Genomic DNA, 26,399 nt, shown 5'->3' on the forward strand with positions numbered 1-26,399 from the left:
GTTCAGACTCACCAGGAGAGTCAGACAACAGGGGTTGTCTGCTCCCCATGCAGAAATAACCCCTAATCCTACATTCCAACATGGCCTTTTATACTAAGGTTTACTGATTTCACTATTGGATTTGGTGAATCAAAGATGGTCTTATTACAAAATGGTATTTATTTGTGGGGGTTGGTATAGGCTCCAATGAAGAGATCATGCGGACTGAGACCACAGTCCTTGAGTACTAATACCTAAGGAATAACTAAACATCTAGGAAGCCGTGAAGTTCGGCAAGCGAATTCGGGAGAACTGTCCTTCTGCAAGACAGAGCTGTCCTACAGCAGCCCTTCATTCCTGGGCAACCAAAAACCACCAGTTTTTAGAATCTCCTTGCTTGCTCTGACTTTGTTCTACCTACTGATGCATTCATTATTTGACTCTTGTGTGTGCCCTGATGACCTGGGATCAAATCCGCAACCTTGTTGCTTCCAGGCGATGCTACAACCGAGTTACTTGGCCAGGGCAGAACCGCCTTGCTCTCGGCAGAACCGCCTTGCTCTCGATGCAGCTAGAAAGGATCCGAGGTTGTAACACTAAGCGTTCAATCCCTCCGCCACCGGAAATGAATGACCAAGGCCTCCAGCCAGGCTATTTAACTCCCCCCTCACACACACCCCCTCCCCACAGCCCCGCCAAACAATGAGCGAGCATGCGCAACGGGTCAGGGCTCCTCCCAGCGCAGTTCCACTCCCCCGTCAAGGAGCATGCGCAGATCTCCCGCCGTTCCCCCCTCCCGCCACCCCCCCCCCGCCGCCCTCGCTCCCCGCCTCCCTTGCTATAGCCCCCGGTTCCTTAGAAACCAGGCGGCGCGTTCTGGTAGCAGAGCGCTAGACACCGCGGCGGGTGAATTCCTGCCCGCCTCCTTCACTGGGGTTGGCGTCCGCTGAGACCGTCCGGACCCAAGGTCTCCTGTGCGGAGCGGGGCGGGCAATGCCAGCGTGCCAGGTGAGCGGCGGCCTGCGGTAGCCGGTGAGGATGGAGGAGGGCATGGCGCGGTTAGGAGCGGGCGTCGGCCGGGCCTCTAAGGCGGCCGGGCGTCGGAGGTCGGAGGCGGGGATACGCAGAGTCCGGGCCGGAGGCGGTCGTTCGAACTGCGGGCGCTGGTACTGAGTTCGAGGGTCGCCCCCGGAGTTCGCCCTCCCCACCTCAGAAGTAGGACCTGCAAGTTTGGTCGTAAAATTTTGGCTCCTGGAGGGACCTCGCTCCTAACCCCATCCCTTTTACTGGACGGGGCTCCCCCGCCCTACCTGTGTGAGGAGTGACGCTTTGTGGGTGAGGATGTGTGGTCTGGATGCTTCAGACAAAGGGCTGGTGAGGTAGCTGGTCATCCTCTTTCAGAGTGAGATGGGACTTTTAGCAAGGGTAAGTCTTTATTTAAGGAAAGAGTGTTCAGGTGGCAGGTGGGAGAAGGGACACCCCAGGAGGTGTGGATGGCTCTGCCAGCCCCAGAGCCCACGGGCCATGTCTCAAGGGCCCTGGCCTGCCTTTGAAGCTCAGAAAGGAAGCAGATGGACCTGCGGAGACAAAGGTGAGGTGAGGCATTCCCATCCAGGAGGTATTGTGACGTGAATGGGGAGGAAGGAAGGAAGAGGGGGCGGAGAGATCAGGACTTAGGAAGGACTGTGTGAAGTTTCCCTCCCTAACTACTGCGAGTCGGAAGAACAGGACAGGAAGAAGAAAGTTTGAAGCTGTCTTGGATAGACCAACTCAGCTTGTACCCTCTCTTGCTTATGTTCTTTTTCCCCTTAGTGTCATGCTGAGGGCGAGACACTGGAAAAAAGTAGGTGCCCGCTGAGTGTCCAGAACCAGGGCCAGCCACCACCCAGAGAATCTTTGTAAGCTTTGGGCACAAAAGTCTCAGGAGGAGGACCCCTTAGTGTGTGACCCTTCCTTTGAAGGGAACAACTGTTAAATTTAAAAAGACACTATTATTGTGATATGAAGAGCCATGGGGATGGTTGTATTTGAGTTAGAAGAAGCTAGGTTCATTCTTTTCTTTAAAAAAATTTTATTATTATTTTAAAAGATTTTATTTATTTATCTTTAGAGGGGAAGGGAAGGAGAGAGGGAGAGAAATATCAATGTATGGTTGCCTCTCGTGTGTCCCCTGCTGTGAACTGGCCTGCAACCCAGGCATGTGCCCTGACTGGAAATCGAATCGTGGTCATTTGGTTCGCAGGCTCATTCTCAGTCCACTGAGTTACACCAGCCGGGGCAGATTCATTCTTCATAAGGAAACTCATTTTATCCTGAAAAGCTATACCAGGGAACAAGAGTTGTAAGGCTGTCCATTTTACAAAAAGTGAAAAAATGACTGCCTTTGGACTAGGAGTTTAGAGAATGAATGTCTGGACCAAGAGGGAAAATTTTTCAGCTGGCAGCTCTGTTGGTGAAGCCCCCATTTTACAGATAGTCTGTTGTGAGAGGCTTTCTCATACCACCTGGTTGCTCTACTTTTCCTGTGAAATGATTGATCTGGGTTTGGTCAGTTTTTATTTTTATTTCCTCAGAAAATTCAGATATAAAATGTCTGTAGTAATACTAGAACCCACTAGTAGTAGGATTAGCAATGAAAAAAGCCTCCCCACCAAAAAAAGAGAAATATTAAAGATTTGTAATATGGGGGAAAGAAATGTGCAGTTTTTAAACAGATGGTCGCTGATTCTAGTCAAAAAGTCAGTTTATTGCTAGCTTGATAAAACTAGTCTTTAGTGTATATTCAACTTTGCAGCATTTTTTCACTCCCTGAGTGATAAGAGAAGGTACATTAAAAGATGATAATTTTAATAGGCCATATTAGTTTAAAGAGATCACTTTCGGCTCACAGATCAATGCCCGACCATAACTATTGTTATGGCCTGTGAATATGGTCTATATTGTGGCTGTAAATTTAACTAAAATATAGTAAATATGCAATATTACATTAGTTTCAGGTATACAGAATAGTTATTAACATTGCACGGCTATGCATTTTATTGACTTTTCTTGCATCAAGAGAAATATGGGGTATTATCAGAAGGGTATATAATCTATGGGTGAAATTCACACTCTTAACCAAATCCTGTCAGAAAAGTTTCATGAAAGTCATTGTATTCTATGTAGAAATCCTCATTAATATCACTAGCACAGATAGAAGACAAATGAATAGGCCAAAGTTAAGGTAAGATTGATAGGGAGCAATCAAGTACCATCTGCAGAGCTGGATGAGATGTGGGAGCATGCTTTGAATGTATGCACAGGTATGTTTGTGGGTTTTTTTTAAAGATTTTATCTATTTTTAGAGAGAGGAAAAGGCAGGAAGAAAGAGAGAGAGAAACCTCAATGTGCAAGAGATACACTGATCAGTTGCCTCTCACATGCCCCCAGGGGTATGTAACCCAGGGCTGCAACCCAGGCATCTGATTGGGAATCGAATGTGCAACCTCTGGGTTTGCAGGTTGGCATCCAATCTGCTGAGCCACGCCAGCCAGGGAAGACACATTACTGAATGAGCAGTTGGAAAAGATACTGCTTAAATGCAGCGAACATGCCCCGTGGATTTGTGTGCCTTTCTTGAGCTTCAGTAATCAGAAAGACATTTGTTTTCAGTCGAGAAAGATGGACTTAGAGACACTCAAAGTGTTTCTTCGTTTCTATGGCAATGAAACCTTTGACAAATAATTACTTAACATCTACTCTATTTTCTGGGGCAGCTGAGGACAGTTATCAAATCTGGCCTGTAATAAAGTAATCAACAGTATTTAATAGGCCAAGGTACGAGATAAACCAGTAATGCCAACAGGATTTACTTTCACTGAACTGATTTTCTAGTTAAACAGTAAGAGGAAAAATTAAATGGAAATGCAGTGCTGTCTGATGGAAGAATTTGTAATATACAGACATCAGAAAATAGAGGACTCAGACATCAGGGACCTTAGAAGAGCCTTTCTGATGTCTGACGTCACTCGTGCATATTTATGGAAGGTCCAGTTCTGGAGTAAATCCACCATTGCAATGGGGCATCATCTAGGGAAAAAAATGGAGATTTTGCTCTTTTTGAGAATTCGTGTACAGTATAGTAATGGGACATTATTTTTAAAAAATTTTTAAGATTGTATTTATTTACTTTTAGAGAGGGGGGCAGGGAGGGAGAGGAGCATCAATGTGTGAGAGATACATTGATTGGTTGCCTCTCAGGCATCCCTACTGGGGACCTGGCTTGTAACACAGGGATGCGCCCTGACTGGGACCCTTTGGTTCGAAGGCTTGTGCTCAGTCCACTGAGCCATGCTAGCCAGGGCAAAAATAATTTTTTGAAGTTTATTTCCCATTTTGAGACACTCTCCCACCCCCCAAAGTGTCTTTGTGCTTGTGTAAAGGATGACATTGAACTTGTTTTCTCTCTGCCAGCTTTCACCCCTCCTGGCTTTATTGATTATGTTAAAAGTGAGGGGCTGGGCGAACAATGGCGGGGGCTGGGCGGCAGTGACATCTCTTCCTGTCTCAGATATCAGTGAACCAAACAGTAATATGGTTACCTAGACAATGAATTTAAATGTGTCTAATTGAAAGGTGACTTACAGATCTCGTGCTGCTTTCTAAAACTGATATTTCTTTGGTGCCTGTGGATGGATAGTTTCCACCTTATGGTCTCTTGGGAGCTTGTCAGTGGTTTTGTAGGACAGTGTCCCAAAGCATATTATAGGAAGTTTCATGTGGTTAACAGTGTCTGCAGCCCAGTAGTGGTTCTCGCTAGGAAATGATTTTTGTCTCGGAGGAAACTCTCTGGCGGTAGCTCTGGGAGCATGTGAGATGGTGTGTTTGTCATGCCAGGCATCCTCCGATTGCCCAGGAGTTGGGGGATGGTAGAGAGATCAGCTGTACCTCCTGTTACTTTTCAGCCTTTTGAACTCATATTCCTGGGCCAGGGCCTAAAGGGACATAACCTGTACTTTGGAGCAATGAGAGAAATAATTCAACACAGTACTTTTTAATCTAATGTTATTATTAAAAGCGAATCATTGTGCTTAAATGGCTGTTTTGGTTTCCGTATCCCTGGGCTTGCTCCTGGTTATTCTTTTAAATATATTATCTTTGTTTCTCCTTACTTCAGTGCTTAATGTCCCTGACATACCAATATTGTTGCACAAAGAACATTTAAGTGCCTTTGAGTAATTCCCAAACCATTCTAAGAGTGTTACTCCAAAAATATTTTGGAGTTTTAAGTTTCAGGGAACTGTTTTCTCCATGTTTTTTTTTAAGATTTTATTTATTTATTTTTTAGAAACATGGGAAGGGGGGGAGAAAGGGGGAGAAACATCAGTCGCTTGCCTCTCACACATGCTCCAGACCTGCAACCTAGGCAACCAGAAATCAAACCGGCAACCTTTACCTTTGCAGTATGACACCCAACCCACTGAGCCACGCTAGTCAGGGCTGTTTTCTCCTTAATACCATATATAACCCAGTCTTGATCGTGAAGGAACTTAGAGTCTCAGTGGTAAGACAAGACATTGTGCATCATTTAAACAATAATTAGAAAATTCTAAAATACTGAAATCAATGGCTATTTCCAGGTAGGTATATCCCATATACATATTGTATTTTATAAATAGCCTCCTTCATTACGTGCTAACCAAAAGAAAAAAGGAGCTAATGTGGCAGGCTGTCCTGAGCTTAGATTATTTTACATCTCCGATTTAATAGTCAGAAGAGTGTTAAATTACAATTGAGCATGGTCATGGGCTGGTTGGTAAGCAGTTTTCTGCATCCAGGTAGAACATTGGTCCGGGTTGCCATGCTCTGAGGTGCCCTAAGAATGTCCTACACTCACCCTGGCTGGTGTGGCTCAGTGGATTGAGTGCCGGCCTGTGAAACCAAAGGGTTGCCAGTTCAATTCCAGTCAGGGCACATGCCTAGGTTGCGGGCCAAGCCCCCAGTTGGGGGCTTGTGAGAGGTGACCAGTAAATGTATGTCTCGCACATCTATGTTTCTCTCCTTCTTTCTCCCCTCCTTTCCCTTCTCGCAAAAATAAATAAATAAAATGTTTTTTAAAATGTCCTGCACTGGAGAAGGCAGGCAGATAGGTGATTCTCTCGAGTGTCTCTTGTTGCCATAGAAATAGGAGTTTCCACAGGAGCAGAATACTTGTGTCCATATAGAAGGTGGAAAACACTAAGAAAACATCAGTAAGTCAAGTTTGCATATTGAACATTTTTATTACTATAATTAAAATCTCATTCTCTTGGGACCACAGGTAAAACCAGAATATATAATACACCTCTCTCTGGGCTTGACTGTGTGTGTCACAGGCATCAGGGCCAAGTGTGCAAAGATGGTCTTTTTTTTTTTTCACTTGGCTGCCACAGGGAAAGACCTTTGGACACTCATTATGTCCCTGTGTTAAATCAGTCCTTGGTATTTAGCTATGAGTGTAGCAAGAAATGGAAACTAACCTCCAGGGACCTCGCCTGTCTGATAACTGCTGTGTGCTCAACTCCTGGCATAATGCCGAGTTCATTGTGGGGCTTTAAAGATGCTGGAGAGTGAATGAGGAAAGGACTCTGGTGACTGAATATTGTGCCATTAAAGGGAAGGGGTGGGGAGCACAGGAGGGGGTTGGCGTTTGAGAGAAAAGATGAATTCGGGTTGGGAGAAGTTGGTAAGTCACTTGGGTGGGATTTCCGGAGAATAGAACCAGAGTTAGAGCATCGTGGAGGCTGGAAATGGGAAGTTAAGAGTCTTTGCAGGGAGGTCATAGTGAAGTTGAAGGGTCAGATAAAATTGCTCTGGGAGAAAGTAGGGCCAGGGATGAAATTTTCAGGTTAATGTCCATCTGGAACTCACTGTTAAAGTAATCTCAGAAAAAATAATCTGGTCATTGTCAGATTTTCAGGAACAATAAAGAATTGATATAGCTGGTAAATGAGTACTTTTTCCTGTCAGCTGTAATCAACAGCTGAAGATAACTTTTATTTTTATTCTTTAACGTTTTTATTTATTCATATTTAGAGGGGAAGAGGAGGAGAGAAACACTGATGTTTGGGAAAAACATCAATTGGTTGCTTCTCGTACTCCCCCAGCCGGGGACACAAGAATACTGTGGCGGCCCACAACCGAGGCATGCGCCCCGATGGGGAATCGAACCTTTCCTTTTGCAGGACAGCACCCAGTCCAGTGAGCCACACCAAGCAGGCCCTAAAGTTAACTTTCAGACCTAATAGTAATCCAGATACTTCTGTGGGTGTTAAATTTACTTCTTTATGACTTGGTTTGGCTGACCTTTTGTACATTGGGTAGTTACACCTCATTGGACAGGTCATTAGGTCTTTCCTTAGTGTCCCTCCTAGGACACTGTGTGGATGGGGCCCGGGGGACGGGGAACTGGCGTCTTTGGCCAGGGCTGGGGGTGTGCTCTCGCTTTGCGGCGGCTGCCCAACAGTGTTATCCCGTATTTCAGTGTGGGGGCCTGAAGGAGTAGTATTTTCTTCTTTTGTCCTGTTAGTGTTTTGCTGTCAGTGAGAAGGCAGCAGTCGGTGACCATGTCATTGAGGCAGTATAGGCGCTTAAACGAGTCATAGGAAAACTAAACCTTCTCCATAGAAACCCAGGGACCGAAGCATTTATCATACCTAACATGTAAAGCTCAATACCTGTTTGAGCTTTAGTTTGGCCTGATTTTTCAGTGAGAACATACATGCAGGTAGAGAAACGCTTTCAAATCTGTCTGAAAACAGTCCTGCTGGAAGCACTCATGTCGCTATTTTGGGCTCCAAACACGAACTGGTTGGTAAGGAGCTGTGACTGTACTGCAGGTAGTTGCGCTGCCTGGAACCTGCAATTCCAGGCTCAGGCTGTGCACTTTCTTCTGGCTCCCGCTCAGGCTCTGGTCATGCGGCATGGTCGGCTCTCCAAGGACTGTTTGGGTCCAGCTCTGCAGGCATTGATGGCCAGTCTGCCACACTGGCTCAGTTGTAGATGTTGGAGGGCCAGAAGGAGGGCTGGGGGACAATGAGACACACCTTCCTAATTAATTCTTGGAACATGATTGATGTGGAAGGCCACACAGAGGGCATTCCTGATTATTTCCTCAACAGGTTCCTGGAACCGGCAAGGTCCTGCCACCGTGACAGAAACTAAACAGGTGATTGCAATGAAGTATGTGAAAGCCAGAGCCCAGGCTGCTCGGGACTGTGAGAACTTAGCCCAGGCACAGCCTCTCTGAAGTGGTGCATATGTGGAGACCTAACGGATCTCCTGAGAAGGAGTTAGCCTGAGCAAGGAAGAGGAAATATTCTTCAGGCAGAGCATGAACAGCTTGGACCATCATCTCAAAGCGGGACTGAAGGAGTTAGATTTGGTAGCATGTCGAGTCAGCATAAGGCACAAGTGCTAAGGCGGGGCCACCCCATGCTGGGGAGATGTTTTTGTGAGCCCATCAAGAAACTGGGCATTTATCCTAGGGACACTTAAAGGTTGGGGAAGGAAATGGTTAGGAGCAGGAGAACCATGGGTGTCTGTTCCGGGAACCAGAGCAGTGGGAGAATTCAAGGGGCATTACAGTGCCAGTTGCTGGGGTGTGGTGATGGGCTGGCATGGGGGCAGAAAGGCTTCACTACAGCCGAAGTGTTTCCTTATGAACTGGTCAGGTTTGAATCACGATCACTTGTCTTCCCTTCATCAGCATTGGCATTTGACTGAACATAGCCCCCAAGTGCTGGGTTACTATGGTCCCTCCTGGGAGGCTGACCCTACAGCCTGCTTCTCTGCCAGGGGGGAGGAAACGTGACTGCTGGGGGACTGAGCTGAGTGATAAGCATGAGTCATGTGGAGGAGGGGTGGCTGTTGGAAAGAATTCTGAGTGAAGGCACCCACATGGCAGTTCGAGTTGTAGTTTAAGACTGAGAGCAGCAGCTCATTTTCCTAATCCCAAGGGCAGACAGAGCTGTTCTGTTAATTATATACTTATTTTCTTTCCTGAACCATTAAACCATTAGATTAGCAATACAAATAATTTCTATTCAATTTGTGAACATACTCCAAGACACTACTGAATTATATACAATTTTGATGAGTTCAGTATGTATATCTTGGCTTATTGATTAACTAACTGTACAAGAAAACAAGGTCTGAAATTTTTCAAAAGATTTTATTTATTTGATTATATTTTTATAATTCTCCTATAGAGAGGGGAAGGGAGGGAGACGGAGAGGGAAAGAAACATTGATAGGTTGCCTTGCACACCCCCCCACCTGGGGACCTGGCCAGCAACCCAGGCATGTGCCTGACTGGGTATCGAACTGGTGACCTTTCCGTTTGTAGGCTGGTGCTAAACCCACTGAGCCACACCAACCAGGGCAGGTTGTTCATTTTTTTGTTACTGATTTGTAAGAGTTCTGCACATAAGTTCTTTGATACATGTGTGTTTGCCAAATATTTTTTTCTTAGTCTGTGGCTTGCCTATTCATTTTTAATGATGCCTTGATGAGCCAGTCAATTTTTTAGATTTTGAAATCGACTTCATCGATGGATTAGTGCTTTTTGTGTCCTGTCCAAGAAATCCTTACCTACCCCATAGTCTTAAAATATTCTCTGATATGTTTTTGTAAAAGTTTTGTGATTCTGGCTTTTAATCATAGGTCTTGGATCTCATGAATTTTTGCATTTTCAGTGAGAGGAGAGGGGTCCAAGTTCTTTGTTTGCCATGTGGGTATCCAGTTGTTTCAACACTCTTTCTTTTCTAAGATTTTATTTATTTATTTTTTAGAGAGGGGAAGGGAGGGAGAGGAACATCAGTGTGTGATTGCCTCTGGCACGCCCCCTACTGGAGACCTGGCCTGCAACCCTGGGCACATGCCCTGACCGTGAACCCAACCAGCGACCCTTTGATTCTCAGGTTGGCAGTCAACCACCGAACCACAGCAGCCAGGGCCATTTCTTTCTCTCTTTTTTTAAAATATATATTTTTTTAATTTTTAAATTTGGAGTGAGGGGAAGGGAGGGAGGAGAGGGAGAGAAAGGATGTGAAGGAAAAACTTCGATTGGCTGCCTTCCTTACACACCCCGACTGAGGACCAAACCTGCAACCCAGGTATGTGCCCTGACCAAAAATTGAACCAGTAAGACCTTTTGGTTTCAGGATGACACCCAGCCAACTGTGCCACACCCGCCAGGGACAACACCATTTTCTTAAAAAAGAGTTTTTCCTCTTTGAATTGATTTCCCTATTGAATTGATTGAATGCTTTGCCTGAAAAATCAATTGACTGCATTTGTGCGGCTTGCAGGGTAAAGGATAGTATTACAAGGCAGTAATTTTGTAGAAATCCCTAATGGCTCTTTTTGAAGCCTGGCACTGAAAAATAGAAAGCATGATTTGTAATTTTTAAAAAAGGATGGTTACAAGGCAAATTATTATAGATACATTTTTTAATAGTTTGGCTGCAGCCTCTGAGCTCCATCCATCTCTCAGCTTCTGGAGATCTTGATGCTTTTAACAGGATCAGGAAGACACAATCCCAGAACAAGCAGTGACACTTGGACAAACCTGCCTCCCTCCCTCCCTCGCTTGCTCCCTAGGGTCAGTGAACATATCCTCAGGTGAGGATTAAAAATAAATAAATGCTCAAGATGGTAAATTTTATGTTGTGTATTTAACCACAATTAAAATTTTTTAGCCCTGGCTGGTGTGGCTCAATGGATTGAACGTGGGCTGAGAACCAAAGGGTCGTCAGTTCAATTCCCAGTCAGGGCATATGCCTGAATCATAGGCTGGGTCCCTAGTGGGGGCCACATGAGAGGCAACCACACATTGATGTTTCTCTTTCTCTCTTTCTTCTTCCCTTCTCCTCTCTTTAAAAATAAAGAAATGAAATATTTAAATAAATAGCTGTTAAAACCTAACCGTCTACGTACAGATTATTTAGTAGGACATGTGAAAAATCCTGAGTCAGGGAGATGTGGCTGTATAAATTCTAAATGAATGTAAGCTGTGCGTTGCAGCCCCCAGCTCTATAAAGGGATTGCTGATAGGAAAGGATTCATAGGCACCTTCTGCCCAGGGTCTGGCCCTGCTCCGCTGCCTAGTGAATGAGTGACCTCTTTGAAGGCATTAGCTCGCTCCAGAATGCCCAGACTTCACTCACAGTGAGGGATGGTGTTCTTTTTGTCACAATCCTGGCTACCTTCATGACTATACTCTCGTCACTTGGAGCTCCTGGCCTTATAACCCCATGGGATAGAAGAGGTCAGCAAACCTCTTCTGCAAAGGGCCGGATGGCAGGTGTTTTAGGCTTGTGGGTTAGGAGTGCCTGTTGCACCCCTGTGCGGTTGTGGCACAAAAGCAACCTTGGATAAAGGAGTGGGGGTGACTGTGTTCCTTGTAAAACCTTATTTGCAGAGCAGGTGTCAGATGGGATTTGGCCCACCCCTGGGGTAGGGAGTGCGTCTAGTCCTGTGTTTTGCAGAAGCTGTGGCTCCACACGAGACATACACAGGGTGAGATGGTGATTCAGCCAGGCCGGGAAGAAAGAGTCCATGGACCCCGGCTTCTACACGCAGCTTCATCAGGCCTTCGGGGTTCCCGGTTTCTCTTAATGACACTACAGCTTCCCAGTCACTTACGTGTAGAACTTCAGTATCATTTTTTGAGGGAGTCATATTCACTAAGATATAATTTACATAGCAGGAAACCTTATACCCTTTTTAATGTACAGTTCTATGAGATTTGACAAATGTGTACAATCATGTAACCAACACCACAGTCAAGATAGAGAACAGTTTTGGAGGTGAGGGGAGGTAGAAGAGAGTAAAGGGGGCAATAAATAGTGATGGAAGGAGACGACTGGGGTGATAAACACACAATGCAACATACAGATGATGTATTATAGAATTGTATAACTGAAACCTATGTAATTTTATTAACTGATGTCACCCCAATAAATTCAGTAAATATTCTCCTTGCTTCAGAAAAAAGATATAAAACAGTTTCTTCACATAGACACCCCAAATTCCCTTGTGGCCCCTTGTAGTCAGATCCTGTCCCTATTCCCCACCCTTGGCAACCACTGATCTATTTTCTGTCCCTGTAGTTTGCTTATTTCATTATGTCATGTAAATGGAATCACACAGTATGGAGCCTAAAAGTCTGGCATCTTTTAATTAGCATAATGCATTTGAGAATCACCCGTGACACTTGTGGTTTGTTCTTTTTTTATTGCTGAGTAAGTAGTCCCTCCGTTGATACACTACTGCTGTTTGTTTATCCGTTCACCCGCTGAAGGACGTTTGTGTTGGTTCCAAGCTGTGGCACTTATGAATAAAACCAACATTAAAAAGGAGACATTTACATACAGGTTTTTTGTGTGAGCATAAGTTTTCATTTCTCTTGGTAATACCTGAAAGTGGGATTGCTAAATTGTATGAAGTATATATTTAATTAACTTAGTAAGATGACAAACTCTTTCCCAAAGTGGCTGTACCATTTTTCATTTTCACCAACAATGAACCAGTTACTTTATGTCCTTTTCAGTGTTTGATACCAGGTTTTCTAAATTTCTGAACTTCAGATGTTTTTCAAAAAATTGTTTAGATTTTATTTATTTTTAGAGAGAGGGGAAGGGAGAAAGAGAGAAAGAGAAACATCGATATGTGGTTGCCTCTCACATACCCCCAACTGGGGAGCAAGCCTGCAACCCAGGCATGCACCCCAACTGGGAATCAAACCAGCAACCCCTTTGTTCGCAGGCCGGCGCTCAATCCCCTGAACCACACCAGCCGGTACACAAGCCTCTGTTTTTACAGAGGTTCACAGAAGCTAAGGAATCTGCCCAGGGTTTCACGGCTGATTGTGCCAGGTCACACACACATAGCTGTCAATGTAAGAACGTCCAAACCTGCAGAGAATTTTAATAAAATTTTATTTGAGCCAAACAGAGGATGTGCCTGGAAACAAGAGCTCAACAGACAGAAAATTGCTTTCAGAGAATGTCAGCTGCTTCTAATGCATTTAGAATCAAGGAGGGGAAGGTGAGGCAGATTACATGTAAGTGAGAGAAAGCAAGGCAGGGATTGGATTACAGGATAGTTGACAAGATTATATGATGTCTTCAGAATGGTTACTCTGAAAAGGGAGATGTTGACCTAGAGGCACAGAAACAATGGATGGGGCTTGCTTAAGGTAAAGATAAACCTTTTACAAAAGAAGTTGTATGGCTGCCCATGTAGGATCTTATGATTGGATCACCCTGTGAGGTTGCTTTGTGTAGAACCCCTTTTTTGTCCGCACAGCCAGCTGTGGGACCCTGGGCTAGTTACCTAGCTTCTCTGAGCTTCTGTTTCCTCCTCTGTGAGACAGGGTTGCATGGACTTAGAGAGAGGTACTATACATTATAGTAAATGCTGCCCGGCCTAATCATTCACTACACAGTAGCTCAGAATATTATCTTCATACCCCTGCACAGCTTTTGAAGGGGAGATACCTAAGTCACTCACGCATATATCTTTTTTAAAGACTTTAAAAGTGATTAACCGTGGGCCAGGACCTGTTCTAAATGCTTTATAGATATTAATCATTTAATCCTTAAGTCCCCTCAGAGGTAGATAGTTATCTCCATTTTACAGATGAGAAAACGGAGGTAGGAATGATTAAGAAACTTGAGCCCCGATTGGTCTGGCTCAATTGGTTGGGTATTGTCCTGCAAACCAAAAGGTCTCTGGTTCAATTCCCAGTCAGTGTACACATGCCTGGGTTGTGGTTTCAGCCCCATGTCGGGACAGGTGTAAAAGGCAACGAGGTAGCGTTCGTATTTCACATCAGTATTACTTTTGCTCTCTTTCTCCCCTCCCCTTTCCCTCTCTCTAAAAATAAGTAAAATATTTTTAATATATTTTATTAATTATGCCATTACAGTTCTATTTCCCCCCTTCATTCCCCTCCACCCCGCACAGCCCCTCCCCCACCATTCCCCCCCTTTAGTTTATGACCACATGTCTCAAGTTCTTTGGATTCTATATTTTCCATACTATTCTTGCCCTCCCCCCATCTATTTTCTACCTACTGTCTATGCTACTTATTTTCTGTACCTTCTCCCCCCTTCTCCTCCTCCCACTCCCCTGTTGCTAACCCTCCATGTGATCTTCATTTCTATGGTTCTGCTCCTGATCTAGCTGTCCTCTTAGTTTGCTTTTGTTTTAGGCGAGGTTGTTAATAACTGTGAATTTGCTGTCCTTTCACTGTTCATCTTTTTTTTTATCTTCTTTTTCTTAGGTAAGTCCCTTTAACATTTCATATAATAAGAGCTTGGTGATGATGAACTCCTTGAATTTGATCTTATCTGAGAAGCACTTTATCTGTCCTTCCATTCTAAATGAAAGCTTTGCTGGATAGAGCAATCTTGGAAGTAGGTCTTTGGATTTCATGACTTGGAATACTTCTTTCCAGCCCCTTCTTGCCTGTAAGGTCTCTTTTCAGAAATCCGCTGACAGTCTGATGGGAACTCCTTTGTAGGTGACTATCCCCTTATCTCTTGCTGCTTCTAGGATTTTCTCCTTCATTTTAATCTTGGCTAATGTAATGAGATGTGCCTTGGTGTGTTCCTTCTTGGGTCCAACTTCTTTAGGACTCTCTGAGCTTCCTGGAGATCCTGGAACTCTATTTCCTTTGCCAGAATGGGGAAGTTCTCCTTTATTATTTGTTCAAATAAGTTTTCCACTCGTGGCTGTTCCTCTTCCCCTTCTGGTACCTCTATAATTTGGATGTTGGAACATTTAAAGATGTCCTGAAGGTTCCTAAGCCTCTCCTCATTTTTTTGAATTCTTGTTTCTTCATCCTTTTCTGTTTGGTCTTTTTATTCCTCCTTCTGGTCCACTCCTTTGATTTGAGTCCCAGTTTCCTTTCCATTACTATTGGTTTCCTGTGCATTTCCATTCATTTCAATTAGTTTAGCCTTCATATATTCCTCTAATTTGTGACTAAAATCAACCAGTTCTGTGAGCATCCTGATCACCAGTGTTTTGAACTGTGCATCCGAAAGTTTGGCTATTTATTCATCGCTTAGATTTATTGGCTCTGGGACTCTGAGTTGTTCTTGAGCCATGTTTTGATCAGTTGGTGCCTGTTAAGTATGAGGAGAGGCGCCTTACGTGTTCACCAGGGTGGGGCCACCTGGGTCACTGGTTTGTGACACTGTATGTGGGGGCAGGTCAGAGAGGGACAATGGCAGTTCCCTCTGCTGCTTCCTGCCACTGGGGCCTGCGCGGTCCATCTCACTGGTCGCTCCTTCACCGGTTTATCTGCTCATGAATGTGTGACCCGATCAGCCCTCAGTGGGTCCGCCCGCTTCTCCACACCTGGGATCCACCCAGGCTGCTGGCACACCTGGGTAGCGTGCCTGGGTCGGTCTGGTGGATCTTTCCTGCCCAACCACGCTCTGCTGCTGGCTCTGCCCCTCTTACTGGTTTGGCTGAAGGGTTCGTTGTTGTCAGACTTTTGTGTACAATTTTCTGTCGTTGGGCTGCGTTTTTGTTGCTAAAACTTTGTTGTTTTTAAACTTGGTTGTGTGAGAAAGTGCAGTGCTTCCACCTACGCCTCCATCTTGGAGGAAGTCCCAGTAAAATATTTTTAAAAAGAAGAAAAACTTACCTGGAGTTACCAGGCTGGCAAGCAGTGAGCGGATCCAGGACTTGAGCCCAGGCAGGTTTGGCTGCGGATTCCACGCCTCTGACTTCTGTGCTACTTTCTCCAGAACCTGTAGCCTTGTCCAAATGTGTATAGCCAGTCCTTTCAAGGGACTTTGTACCCCTTATTCTTGACTGGCATGTGGTGATTGGAATGCATGTGAACTAGGCCTGGGTTTATGGGGCTCTTTGGAGGCACATGAAAGGTATATACAAGGATATTAGGGGCAAGCAGTACGGAAATGTTAGGGGTGAGAAATAAATGAGGAAAACCAGCTCTGCCTGCTTGAGCAGGAAATAACCTAGTTGTCAAGCCTGCCCAGCGCCATGCCATCTGGCCTCCTCAGAGCCCAGCTGATGTACCTTTATGGGTGTTGATAAAGCTTTTCTTTGAGTCAGTGTCAATAAGACAGAGGTTATTGAAATTTATTCTAATCCATTTTGTTGTTTTAAGCCACAGATGCAAACATACACGCAAACATGACTATATAGCATGAAGAAATGAGGTGCGAGAGAGGAGGAAGTATGCCCTGGGCGTGAATTTAGAGAGGACAAGGACATCCTTGGCTGTGGTGGCTGTGTCTCATTTCCCTGGCCCTTTTAGCTTTTGATAATGACCCACAAAATTTAAGCAGAATCTTATCTAACGCAACAAATTTGACATTCCAGCTCTCAGGATATCCATGACCTGTAAGTAACCAAAAGGAACCTGTAGGTTTGCTCTCTATCCCGGGAGCACGCCTGTGCCTTTCCCTCCCCCCCTTCCCTCGTAGGCCTGCATCTCCTAAACTCTAAGAGTCCCCATGAGATTTGCCACCAGGGGAGCAGTAGGCCTTGGCAGCTTGTTCTGGGCCGACCCCCTACACCTGTCTCCAAGACCCCATTTTCTCTCACTCAGGGAGCCAGTGCAACCCTGCCTAGGCGCTCTCCTGTTGCTTCTTCTGTCCTAAGCTCTTTCTTGTTTCTCTGTTCCCAGCTTTAATAAATGTACTCTCAAAATAAAAACACCTATATAGCTCTGGCTGGTGTGGCTCAGTGGACTGAGTGCAGGCCTGCAAACCAAAGGATCTTGGTTCAATTCCTAGTCCGGGCACATGCCTGGGTTGCAGACCAGTTCCCAGCAGAGGATGCATGAGAGGCAACCATACATTGATATTTCTCTCTTTCTCTCCTTCCCTTCCCCTCTGAAGATAAATAAAATCCTTTAAAAAACACCTATAAAAATACAAAAAGAACCTATAAATGCAGAAAACGACCAAAATTGCTAACGAGAATCCAGGACATGAAAATTATAGAAAATTTTATGTGACTAACCTGTTTTCTAATTAGAAGGGAAGTGTGTAGGGGCAGAGAAATTACCAGCAAAGAGGAAAGAGGAGTGGTTGAGGCCAGACATTAGTCACCATCAGAAAGAAAGATGGTTCAGCTAAAACCCAATGGTAGAGTTCAGGGGGGAGCCAAGATCCATGGCCCCCAGCAGTAGAGACCAGAGGAGGCAGGAAGCTGACCAGGGTCTGGAGTTAGAGGAAGCCCAAGTTGTGCTTGTTTTAGTGGGTCACAAAGGCACAGGTGTCCTTCATGTAGGATCTAGCAGTACAGGGCGCTCTGCTGGGCTACACTGGCACCAACATGCACATGCACTTTGCATAGTACACTTACATCTACCTTAGAAGCAAAAAAGCTACTGGATCTGAAAATGAAATTAAGAAAAACTGCTGTTTACAATAGCATCAAACAAAATTTATACTTAGAGATAAAGTGTGTAATTTATACTTTGAAAACTTCAAAACATTGTTGAAAGAAATTAAAGAAGACATCTTATGTTCATGGATCAGGAAACTCAATATTTAGATGACAGTTTTACCCAAGTTGATCTACAGATTCAAAGCAATCTCTATCAAAATCCCATATTAACAAAATGATCTTAAAATTCATAGGAAAATACAAGGGACCCAGAATAGCCAAAACAATATAGCCAAAAAGACCAAAGTTGGAAGACTCACACTTACTGATTTCAGAACCTACTATAAAGCTAAAGTAATTTAGCCCTGGCTAGTGTGGCTCAGTGTATTGAGTGCCAGCCTGCAAACCAAAGGGTCTCTGGTTCCTTTCCCAGTCGGGGCTCATAGCTGGGTTGCAGGCCATGTCCCCAGTAGGGCATGAAAGCCAGGGGTGACCACATGTAGATGTTTCTCTGTCTGTCTTTCTCCTTCTCTTTCCCTCTCTCCAAGAAGAAAGAAAATCTTTTTTTAAAAAAGCTACAGTAGTTAAAGGTGGTACTGGCATAAGGCTAGACATACAGATCAATGAAGTAAACTTGAGAGTCCATAAACAAACCTGTATATTTATGGTCAGTTGATTTTCAAAAAAGGTGCCAATGTCATTCCAGAGGATGAAATAGTCTCTTCAATAAATGACTCTAGAACAACCGAATAAACAAATGCAGAAGAATAAAGTTGGGTCCCAGTATCTCCCGATTTCTCCCTCCCTCATCTCCTGTCACTGATTTACCGTCTCCATGGATTTTCCTTTTGTGAAAACTTCATGCAGATGGAATCATACACTCTGTGGCCTTCTGTGGTTAACTTCTTTCACTTAGCATAACGTTTTCAAGGTTCATCCATATCGTAGTCAGCAGTATTTCCGTTACTTTTTGTGGCTGAATAATGCTACATTATATGGATATACCACATTTTGTTTATCCTTTTAGCAGTTGATGGACATTTGGAGTGTTCCCACTTTTTGGCTGTTTATGAATAATTCTATGAGCATTCATGTACAAGTTTTTGTGAGAGGATATGGTGTTAATATAATCTGAAAGAATCTCAATAAGCAACAGTTCCCTACTACATATTTCATTCTTGCAGAAAAAATGAAACCCACTCATCACCAGTTACTCTGAATGCCATTGTTGTCATTTCGGGTAACTGTATGCCCAACTTTTAACTGGTTCACAGAGTATTCTTACTGGGTTATCTTTAGTGTGTGTTTTGGAAACTCGTCTTTCAGGAAGATAACCCTTGAGAGTGCCTATACAAAGCTAGACTTAATCTCGAGGTTTGTGGGTCCTGCTGGGCCTTGTAAGTCATACTGAGCCCAGTGGGAAGCCACTAAGGGTTTAAAATGGAAGGGAGTGATGTGAACCCAGGTCCATACGCAGTATGAGGAACCAATATGAGGAACGGATGAAGGAAGGAAACCTTGGCAGCCAGAGAGATCAAGTTGCAGTCATTCAGGTGAGTGGTGCTGGTAGCAGGAAGGACGACAAAGAAGGGGTGGGCTTGAGAGATAGTAAAGACCTGGGATCAACCAGACTTGATGTTGAGTGGCCTGTAGGGTGAGCAATGGAGGAGGTTGCAGATGCTGGCTTTCTTGGTTGAAGATGACATTCCATGAGAGAATATAGGAAGAAATTGTTTGAAGGAAGGTTTATAATATTTATTGAATGCTGACTATATATACCAGATACTTTACTACTGATTTAAAATTAGACTTCATTTAATCTTCGAAAGACTCTGGGAGCTATATAGCATTAGACCTGCGTTACCCATGAGAAGAGTTGCATTTAGCTAAGGAGCAGTGAAGCCAGGATCTGAACCCAGTATCTCCAGTGACTTCACTGCATGTGCTCTTGCCGTCTCACTGTGCCACTGCCGTTCAGATTAGGTCACGTGGGTTTTGTGGAGCATGTAGAACAGCAGTGTGTATTCGGGAGTAGAATACTTTGGTGTGAAGCTCTGGAGAGAAAACGGCTTGTGCTGCAGATTTGGAGGTCACCAGTATACCAACTAAAGCCTTGGACCTGAGCAGTAAAGAGCATGTGGGATGAGAAAAGAGGGTGCCTCTGACAGAACCTCAAGAATCTCAGTAATGAAGGAGCTGGGGCAGGAGCAGGGAAGCCCGAAAGTGGCACTCCAAAGTGACCGGAAAGGCGGCAGCATGTCACCGATGGGGAGGGAAGTGATGAAAAGTTGTATACAGCCCTAGTGCTCACAGTTGGGAATAAGATGCTCAGTTAATTGTGATGCATTTACAACAAGAATGCCGTGTCTCCGTGGAACTGACAAGTAGATTGACTCTGATACGTGTGGCGATAGAGGCAAGGGAAGCAATGTCATGTGGATAAAAGAATAGCAAAATCATACATTTGGATAAAACTTTTTTTGAACACTATATTTTTAGAGAGAGAGGAAGGGAGGGAGAAAGACAGGGAAAGAAACATCATTGTGTGGTTGGCTGTCTTGTGCCCCTCCAACTGGGGACCTGGCCCGCAACCCAGGCCTGTGCTCTGACTGGGAGTAGAACCAGCAGTCCTTTGGTTCACAGGCTGGCACTCAATCCACCGAGCCACACCAGGCAGAGCCATTTGGATAAAACTTTTAAAAATTGGACTTGCAGCTCTGACTGGTGTGGCTCAGTGAGTTGGGCATCACCAGCTGGAAGATCACCAGTTCGATTCCCGGTCAGTGCACATGCCTTAGGTTACCAGCCAGGTCCCCACTGGGGGCATGTGAGAGGCGGCCAGCTGATGTTTCTCTCACATCATTGTTTCTTTCCCTCTTTCTCCCTCCCTTCTCCTGTTCTAAAAAATAAATAAATAAAGTCTTTTTTTTTTTATTGGACTTGCAGTGACCAAGATCAGAAGTATTCAGATTTTTAAAAGATAATTGGTGGAATAAAAGACTGTAAAATGCTAATAAAACTATTATTTAAAATGGTACAACCCCTGTGGAAAACAGTATGGCGGTTCCTTAAAAAATTAAAAGCATGTGGGCTGGGGGTTGGGGTAGAAAGAAAAAAAAAATTAAAAGCTGAGCCCTGGCTGGTGTAGCTCAGTGGATTGAGCTCGGGTTTGCGAACCACACGATTGCGGTTCGATTCCCAGTCAGGGCACATGCCTGGGTTGCAGGCCAGTTCCCTGCAGGGGACTCACGAGAGGCAACCATACACTGATGTTTCTCTACTTCTCTCCTCATCTTCCCCTCTAAAAGATGAATAAATAAAATCTTTAAAAAAAATTAAAAGCTGATTTACCACATGATCCAGTGATTCCACTTCTGAGTTAAGATGATCAGTTTTCTGTGTATTTTACCACACACAGACGTAATAATAATAAAGACAATAAAAGTGATGGTGCCACAGCCTCATCCCACGGTTTGACTCAGTGGGTCCGGGCTCGTCAGTGACCCTAGCACACAGCCAGTGGGGACCCCTGACCCCTGGTCTGGCCGAGGGAGGGCGCCCCGCGGGGAAGCCCGAGTCTCGGAGCACACCTGAAGTTCATCTTGGTTTCTAAGTAGAGTTTTCTTTGGCTTCGTTCTTTATTTCATTTTATAGCTCTTGTGATCAGAAGGAAAAATAAGTAAACATATCCACTGTAGAAAATTTGGCAAAGTTCAGAAAATAGGAAATAGAAATCGTCTAGAGTCCCTTCAGCTTGAGCAATCATGAAATTCTGGTGTGTTCTGGTCTGTAGATATGTTATTGATATCTCTGTATTTTCATGTCAGTATATGTTTTGTATATATGTCTTCTATACTTTTTTTAAAAAATTGATATCATACCTCACATGTTGTTTTGTTTTTCCCATTTCCACTATCATTTTTGAAGTTTATTTTTATTATATTTTTTTCCATCACCATTTATCCGCCTTATACTCTCTTCTACCTCTACCACCTCCCCCCTGTTTTCCCACTTTTAACAAATACTCAGCGATGCCTTTCAGGTCAGCGAGGGCCCTCGATGGCTTTCAGCAGCACTGCAGTGTTATCTAGCAAACCCACTACTGTTATGAAACATCTAGGTTGTTTCCCAATTTTCACTACCATATTCAATGTTGGCATAAATAACGGTATAAAAATCCTATTTGATACATCACTGCTGCTTTTGTTGTGGCCAGTTTGGTAGTTGAAAATTTTTTTAATTTTTGTTTCTAGTAAACATTTTCCTATTCTTGCTAACATACATTTTTAAATTATAATCTGTATAGCACCTAGGTAGTTCTCTTCAATCTTTTACTGGTTTTTGTTTCCTGCTCTTTTTTTTGTAATATAATGTAGAATCATGAACTTTTTTTTAAGATTAACTTATTTATTTTTAGAGAGAGGGGAAGGAAGACAGAGAGGGAGAGAGACATCAATGTGTGGTTGCCTGTCACATGGCCCCCACTGGGGACCTGGCCTGCAACCCAGGCATGTACCCTGACTGGGAATTGAACTGGCGACCCTTTGGTTTGCAGCCCATGCTCAATTCACTGAGCTATACCAGCCAGGGCAGAATCATGAACTTTTACCCTTAAGTCCCTGAAGGTAGAATGGGTTGAGTAGAGTCACACAGAAAATGAAGTGACAGAACAGGGATTTATTTGAACCCAGCTTTACTCATTGTTTTCATTTTTCTAGGAGAAAGATATTGCTAATATCCTTAAGTCTCTCTGGGAGAAGGCTCTGCAGCTTTTCATTTCACAGCAGGGTTGCATTTGTGCTTTTGGGCAGAGAACTTGTAGATTCTGCACAAGCCAGAAAACTTCACCCGAGGGTGCCCTCCACTAACAGCCAGTGTACTGCTTGCTGTTGCAGGAGCCATGTTTGACCAGGACTGTGGGACGGTCATGTTCATGTTGGAGGCTCTCATGAGGAGATGAGTTGGTGAACAGAGAAGCCGGCATGAAGATGCTCCCAGGAGTGGGCGTGTTTGGGACTGGCAGCTCCGCCCGGGTTCTGGTCCCCCTGCTAAGGGCAGAAGGGTTCACCGTGGAGGCCCTGTGGGGCAAGACTGAGGAAGAGGCGAAACAGCTTGCCGAGGAGATGAACATCGCCTTCTACACCAGCCGGACCGATGAAGTCTTGCTGCATCAGGACGTGGATCTGGTGTGCATCAATATCCCCCCTCCACTCACCCGGCAAATATCTGTGAAGGCTCTAGGTACGGACAGTCAGGCCGTAGCATGGGCAGATGGTGCCTCCCTCTGGGCGGTCCTTCTTGGCCTTGAGCCTGCAGGTGCTGGCACTCTGGGGCAGTGCTGGGCAGCACCCACCAGGCAGTCCCACTGCTGTGGGAGGAGATGCTGTAGTGGCTGAGGAAGACCACCTTCCCTGCCTCCCATAAGTAAATCTCCAGCAAAAAGTAAGCAGATGCCTTAAGAGTTGTTCTGTCATGGTGACTAGGGTTTATGACATTTTAGGCAGTGTAAAAAGTTTGCCTCTCTGAAGTCAGAGTTCAAAGACCGGGACCCCGGGAAATCGGTTGTGATCCATAGGTTTGTTCTCGCACTCCTGTGGCACGCATCACCACAGAAAGGGGAGGAGGGAGTGTGGCAGGGGTGCCGTTTCCCTTGTTCTGTCAGGCCCTGACTCGTTTCAGCACACACCCTTCCTGCCAGACTCGCGACCTTGTGTGCCAGAGGGCAGGAAGGCTCTCTGTCAGCACCGGGCTTCCCCGACTGGACCCACGGGACAGCCCGCTCTCATCTCTGTTCCCTCGGGAAGCGGCCGCTCGGCAGTCTCCTGCCCCCGGCTGGGCGTAGCTTACTAAGCCCGTTTCCTACAGTTCCTGTTAGGCTTCTCCTTCCTGTCAATTGTAGAAAAATTCTTCTCTTTGCCTTATGTAAACCAGAATCTAATTTAATAGGAAAGTAGATCAGTAAACATTCACCCAGCGGTTTAGTTTCAGTGCCTCCTGTGCGCCAGGCTCTGTCCCCCTGTCGTTCTGGACATTCGGGGCAGTGTTGGACTGGAGAGCTCTCCTTACCTTCAGATTCCACAGTGGAATTGAAGAACCTAGAAATAACACATTACAAAGTAAATGAGAGAAGACTTAAGTAACAATTCAGGTAGCATATAATTAATTGACAAAATAGTTGGGCTTTTAAGTTGATAGGAGCCCTGTCTCTTTCAAATGCAGTTGGAGGGCCCTGAGGCCAAGCTGACCACCATGCCTCCTGGCCACCACCATGATGGAGGGTCCAAGGCTCTTTGTTTCTTTCTTGTTCTTTTTTTTTTAAGACTTTATTTATTTTTAGAGAAAAGGAGGGAGAAAGAGAGGGAAAACATCAATGTGCGGCTGCCTCTCATATACCCTTCCACTGGGGACCCAGCTCACAACCCAGGCCTGTGCCCTGACTGGGAATCACACCGGCAACCCTTGGGTTCTCAGGCCAGCACTCAGGCCACTGAGCCACACCAGCCAGGGCTCTTTCTTGTTCTGAAGATAAGAGAATATCTGGTCACTTTGGGCCCAATGGGTGGGGAAGGATAAATGTTCATAGAAGTGAGCAAGAACATGAGTCTCTGGTTGTTCATTTGGGGCATGTAAGGTTTGACCAAAAATTATAGGTGGCTAGTTTAGAGCTTTCTTTTCCAGAGAGCTTTCTCTCTCTCTCTCTCTCTCTCTCTCTCTCTCTCAAGATGTGTGATGCTGGAGCTGTTCATTGGCTCCAGATTCTTAGGAGGGCAGATAATGGCTCCCAGATTGAGCTCAGAAGTAGACCTAAGTCAGCACTTTAACAGAGGGCTGGTTCAAGAGGAATCAAGCTACCACAGTCACCTGACTTTTTGCCATTTCTTGTTGGTGAGACCAGGTATGTCCACAGGCTTTCAGTCTTCTTGAATTTTAGGGTCCCCACAGAAACCATTTCAAGCTGTATAGAAAAAGGGGAAACCCCAGGTTCTTTGGCCACAAGCCTGCTGTTTTCAGGTTCCTGGTATGGGAATGTGCTAGACTTTGGGCCATTTACTATAAGCAGGAAGTACAGCCCTAGCCAAGTTCCTCTGTTAGTTATAGCATCGTCCCGATACACCAAAGTTGCAGGTTCCATCCCTGGTCAGGGCACATACAAGAACTGACCAATGAATGCATACCTGAGTGGAACAACAAATCGATGTTTCCCTCTATTTATCCATCCCTTCCTCTCTCAAAATCAATAAATAAAAAAAAAAAAAAAAACAGGAAATACAGGGATGTCGGAAACTTCTGGGGTCTTGTATCCCAGCCCTTGGTGAAGCCAGGCGGTCAGCCTTCCCTCCCTATCTCTGTTGTCAGCAGGAGGAGGAGGGTGTGGATGAGCGTCCTTGGTGGTACATGATCCCAGCAGATGGTGGGCCTGGGGGAGCCCATGTCAGCTTGACCTGCCCTCAGGCACTGCCCCCTCAGTCCTTAAAGGAGTCGCTGAGACTGTGACCACGAAGTTCACTCCGAGTGCTTTCACTTTTTTTTTTAGTGAGAATTCTGACTTGACTTTAGCACATACGGAAGAGGCCAGAAGAACTCCTAGTTTTCCCAGAGGGCTGGGTGTGAGTATATGAACTGCTGTGCCCAGAACAGCAAACTGACCTGACGTCAGACTGCACTTCTGGTCCTGTTTCTGTCCCTCCCAACCTCTGTGGGCCCCTGTGACGTGGGGGTGAATAGGGGTGTCATTCAGCCTTTCCACCGTTGTATATGACTGCCTCCAAGTGCTGACCAAGAAAGACACTCAAGAAAGCCTCATGTTACAAGGGAAAGCCAGGCTTTCCTGTACAGTGGATTTAAAAGTCTTCAGAGCCCATACCCCCGAAGACCCTCACTGCCATTCCACCTTGCTGTGTATTCCCATGTGCGAATGTCTTTATATATGCACGAGAGTATCTTTTTCTATGTTTTTCCCACATAGGTCTCTCTTTTTATTTTTCTCCTGTCATCGGGGGCTGTGTCTAAGCTTTAGGCTTTAGATACTTAATCTTTTTTATTCATTATTTTTTATTTATTCATTTTTTGAAAGAAGGGAAGGGAAGGAGAGAAATATCAGTATGTAGTTGCCTCTAGCACACCGCACCCCGTACTGGGGATCTGGCCCACAACCTAGGCATGTGCCTTGACTGGGAATTGAACTGCGATTCTCTGGTTCACAGACCTGTGCTTAATCCACTGAGCTGCACCAGCCAGGACCAGAGCATTATGTTTTTACCTGTCTTCTGACGCTGTAAGGATTGCTTCTTGCCCTCATTCTTATCTTTTTTTCCTGAAGTTAATTCGTGGGCTTACCCTCCACAGGTGTACTTTTCATATCCCGACTCTTTATGTGGCCTCTTATTTTGCTTTTCTTTGACCTTTATTTCTTTCTCCTTTAAAAAAAATTTCTTCCACTTCAAATTTTACCTTTAAATCTTTCCTATAAATTTTTTAAAGGAGAGGGAGGGACTCCAATACGTTTTATTTCTTAGCTCAAAAATACAGTTTAATGTTCAAAGTGCCCTAACATCTTTGACATGGTTGAATGTGTTCTGAACTCTGTCACTAAAAGATGAGTTTCTGTCCCCAGTTCTTGGCACTTAAGTGCTTCATTAGAAAAACACTAAGTTTGCCAACTCTTTCCCGTGGGCTGTTGTGATAACGAGATCATCCCTCGAGCAACCTGACCCAGATAATTTAATCCCAAGAACACCAGTCCCTTGAGATGCCTTCCCTGACCCCCAGTCCAGGTCAGGTTCCTGCTGTGTGCTTTCGTATTATTATTCATAGCATGTCCATGGCACTTATCACAGGTGAAGTTCTGTGTGGATTTATATCATAATTTAGTCACTGGCTGTCTCTCCCACTAAACGTTAAGTTATCTGAAGGTAGAGACCATGCCTGATGTTGTGTCCCCAGCATTTGACACGGGGCCCAGCACACTGGACAAATGAAGACATTCACAAATTCTGCCCAGGTAAGCCCAGTCTGCTGACA

General features: G+C 44.8%; 1 protein-coding gene across 3 annotated transcripts in view; it reads left to right on the top strand.

The window, feature by feature from the left end:
* The first annotated feature begins 793 nt into the window (after positions 1–793).
* Positions 794–26,399, top strand: part of GFOD2 (glucose-fructose oxidoreductase domain containing 2) — a 31,744-nt gene continuing 6,138 nt past the window's right edge. The window contains exons 1-2 of one of the 3 annotated variants that reach the window (XM_053666793.1): positions 794–1,011; positions 22,274–22,619. In XM_053666793.1, coding sequence (XP_053522768.1) covers positions 22,361–22,619 — 259 coding nt within the window. In that variant the 5' untranslated portion in view covers positions 794–1,011; positions 22,274–22,360. Of the gene's footprint in view, positions 1,012–22,273; positions 22,620–26,399 lie in introns of those variants that run through there. The other 2 variants (XM_037162727.2, XM_037162728.2) reach the window with 2 other exon arrangements.

The sequence above is a fragment of the Artibeus jamaicensis genome, unplaced genomic scaffold (assembly GCF_021234435.1).
Source record: "Artibeus jamaicensis isolate MK-2021 breed Jamaican fruit bat unplaced genomic scaffold, CSHL_Jam_final contig_464, whole genome shotgun sequence".
Classification (NCBI taxonomy): Eukaryota; Metazoa; Chordata; class Mammalia; order Chiroptera; family Phyllostomidae; genus Artibeus; species Artibeus jamaicensis.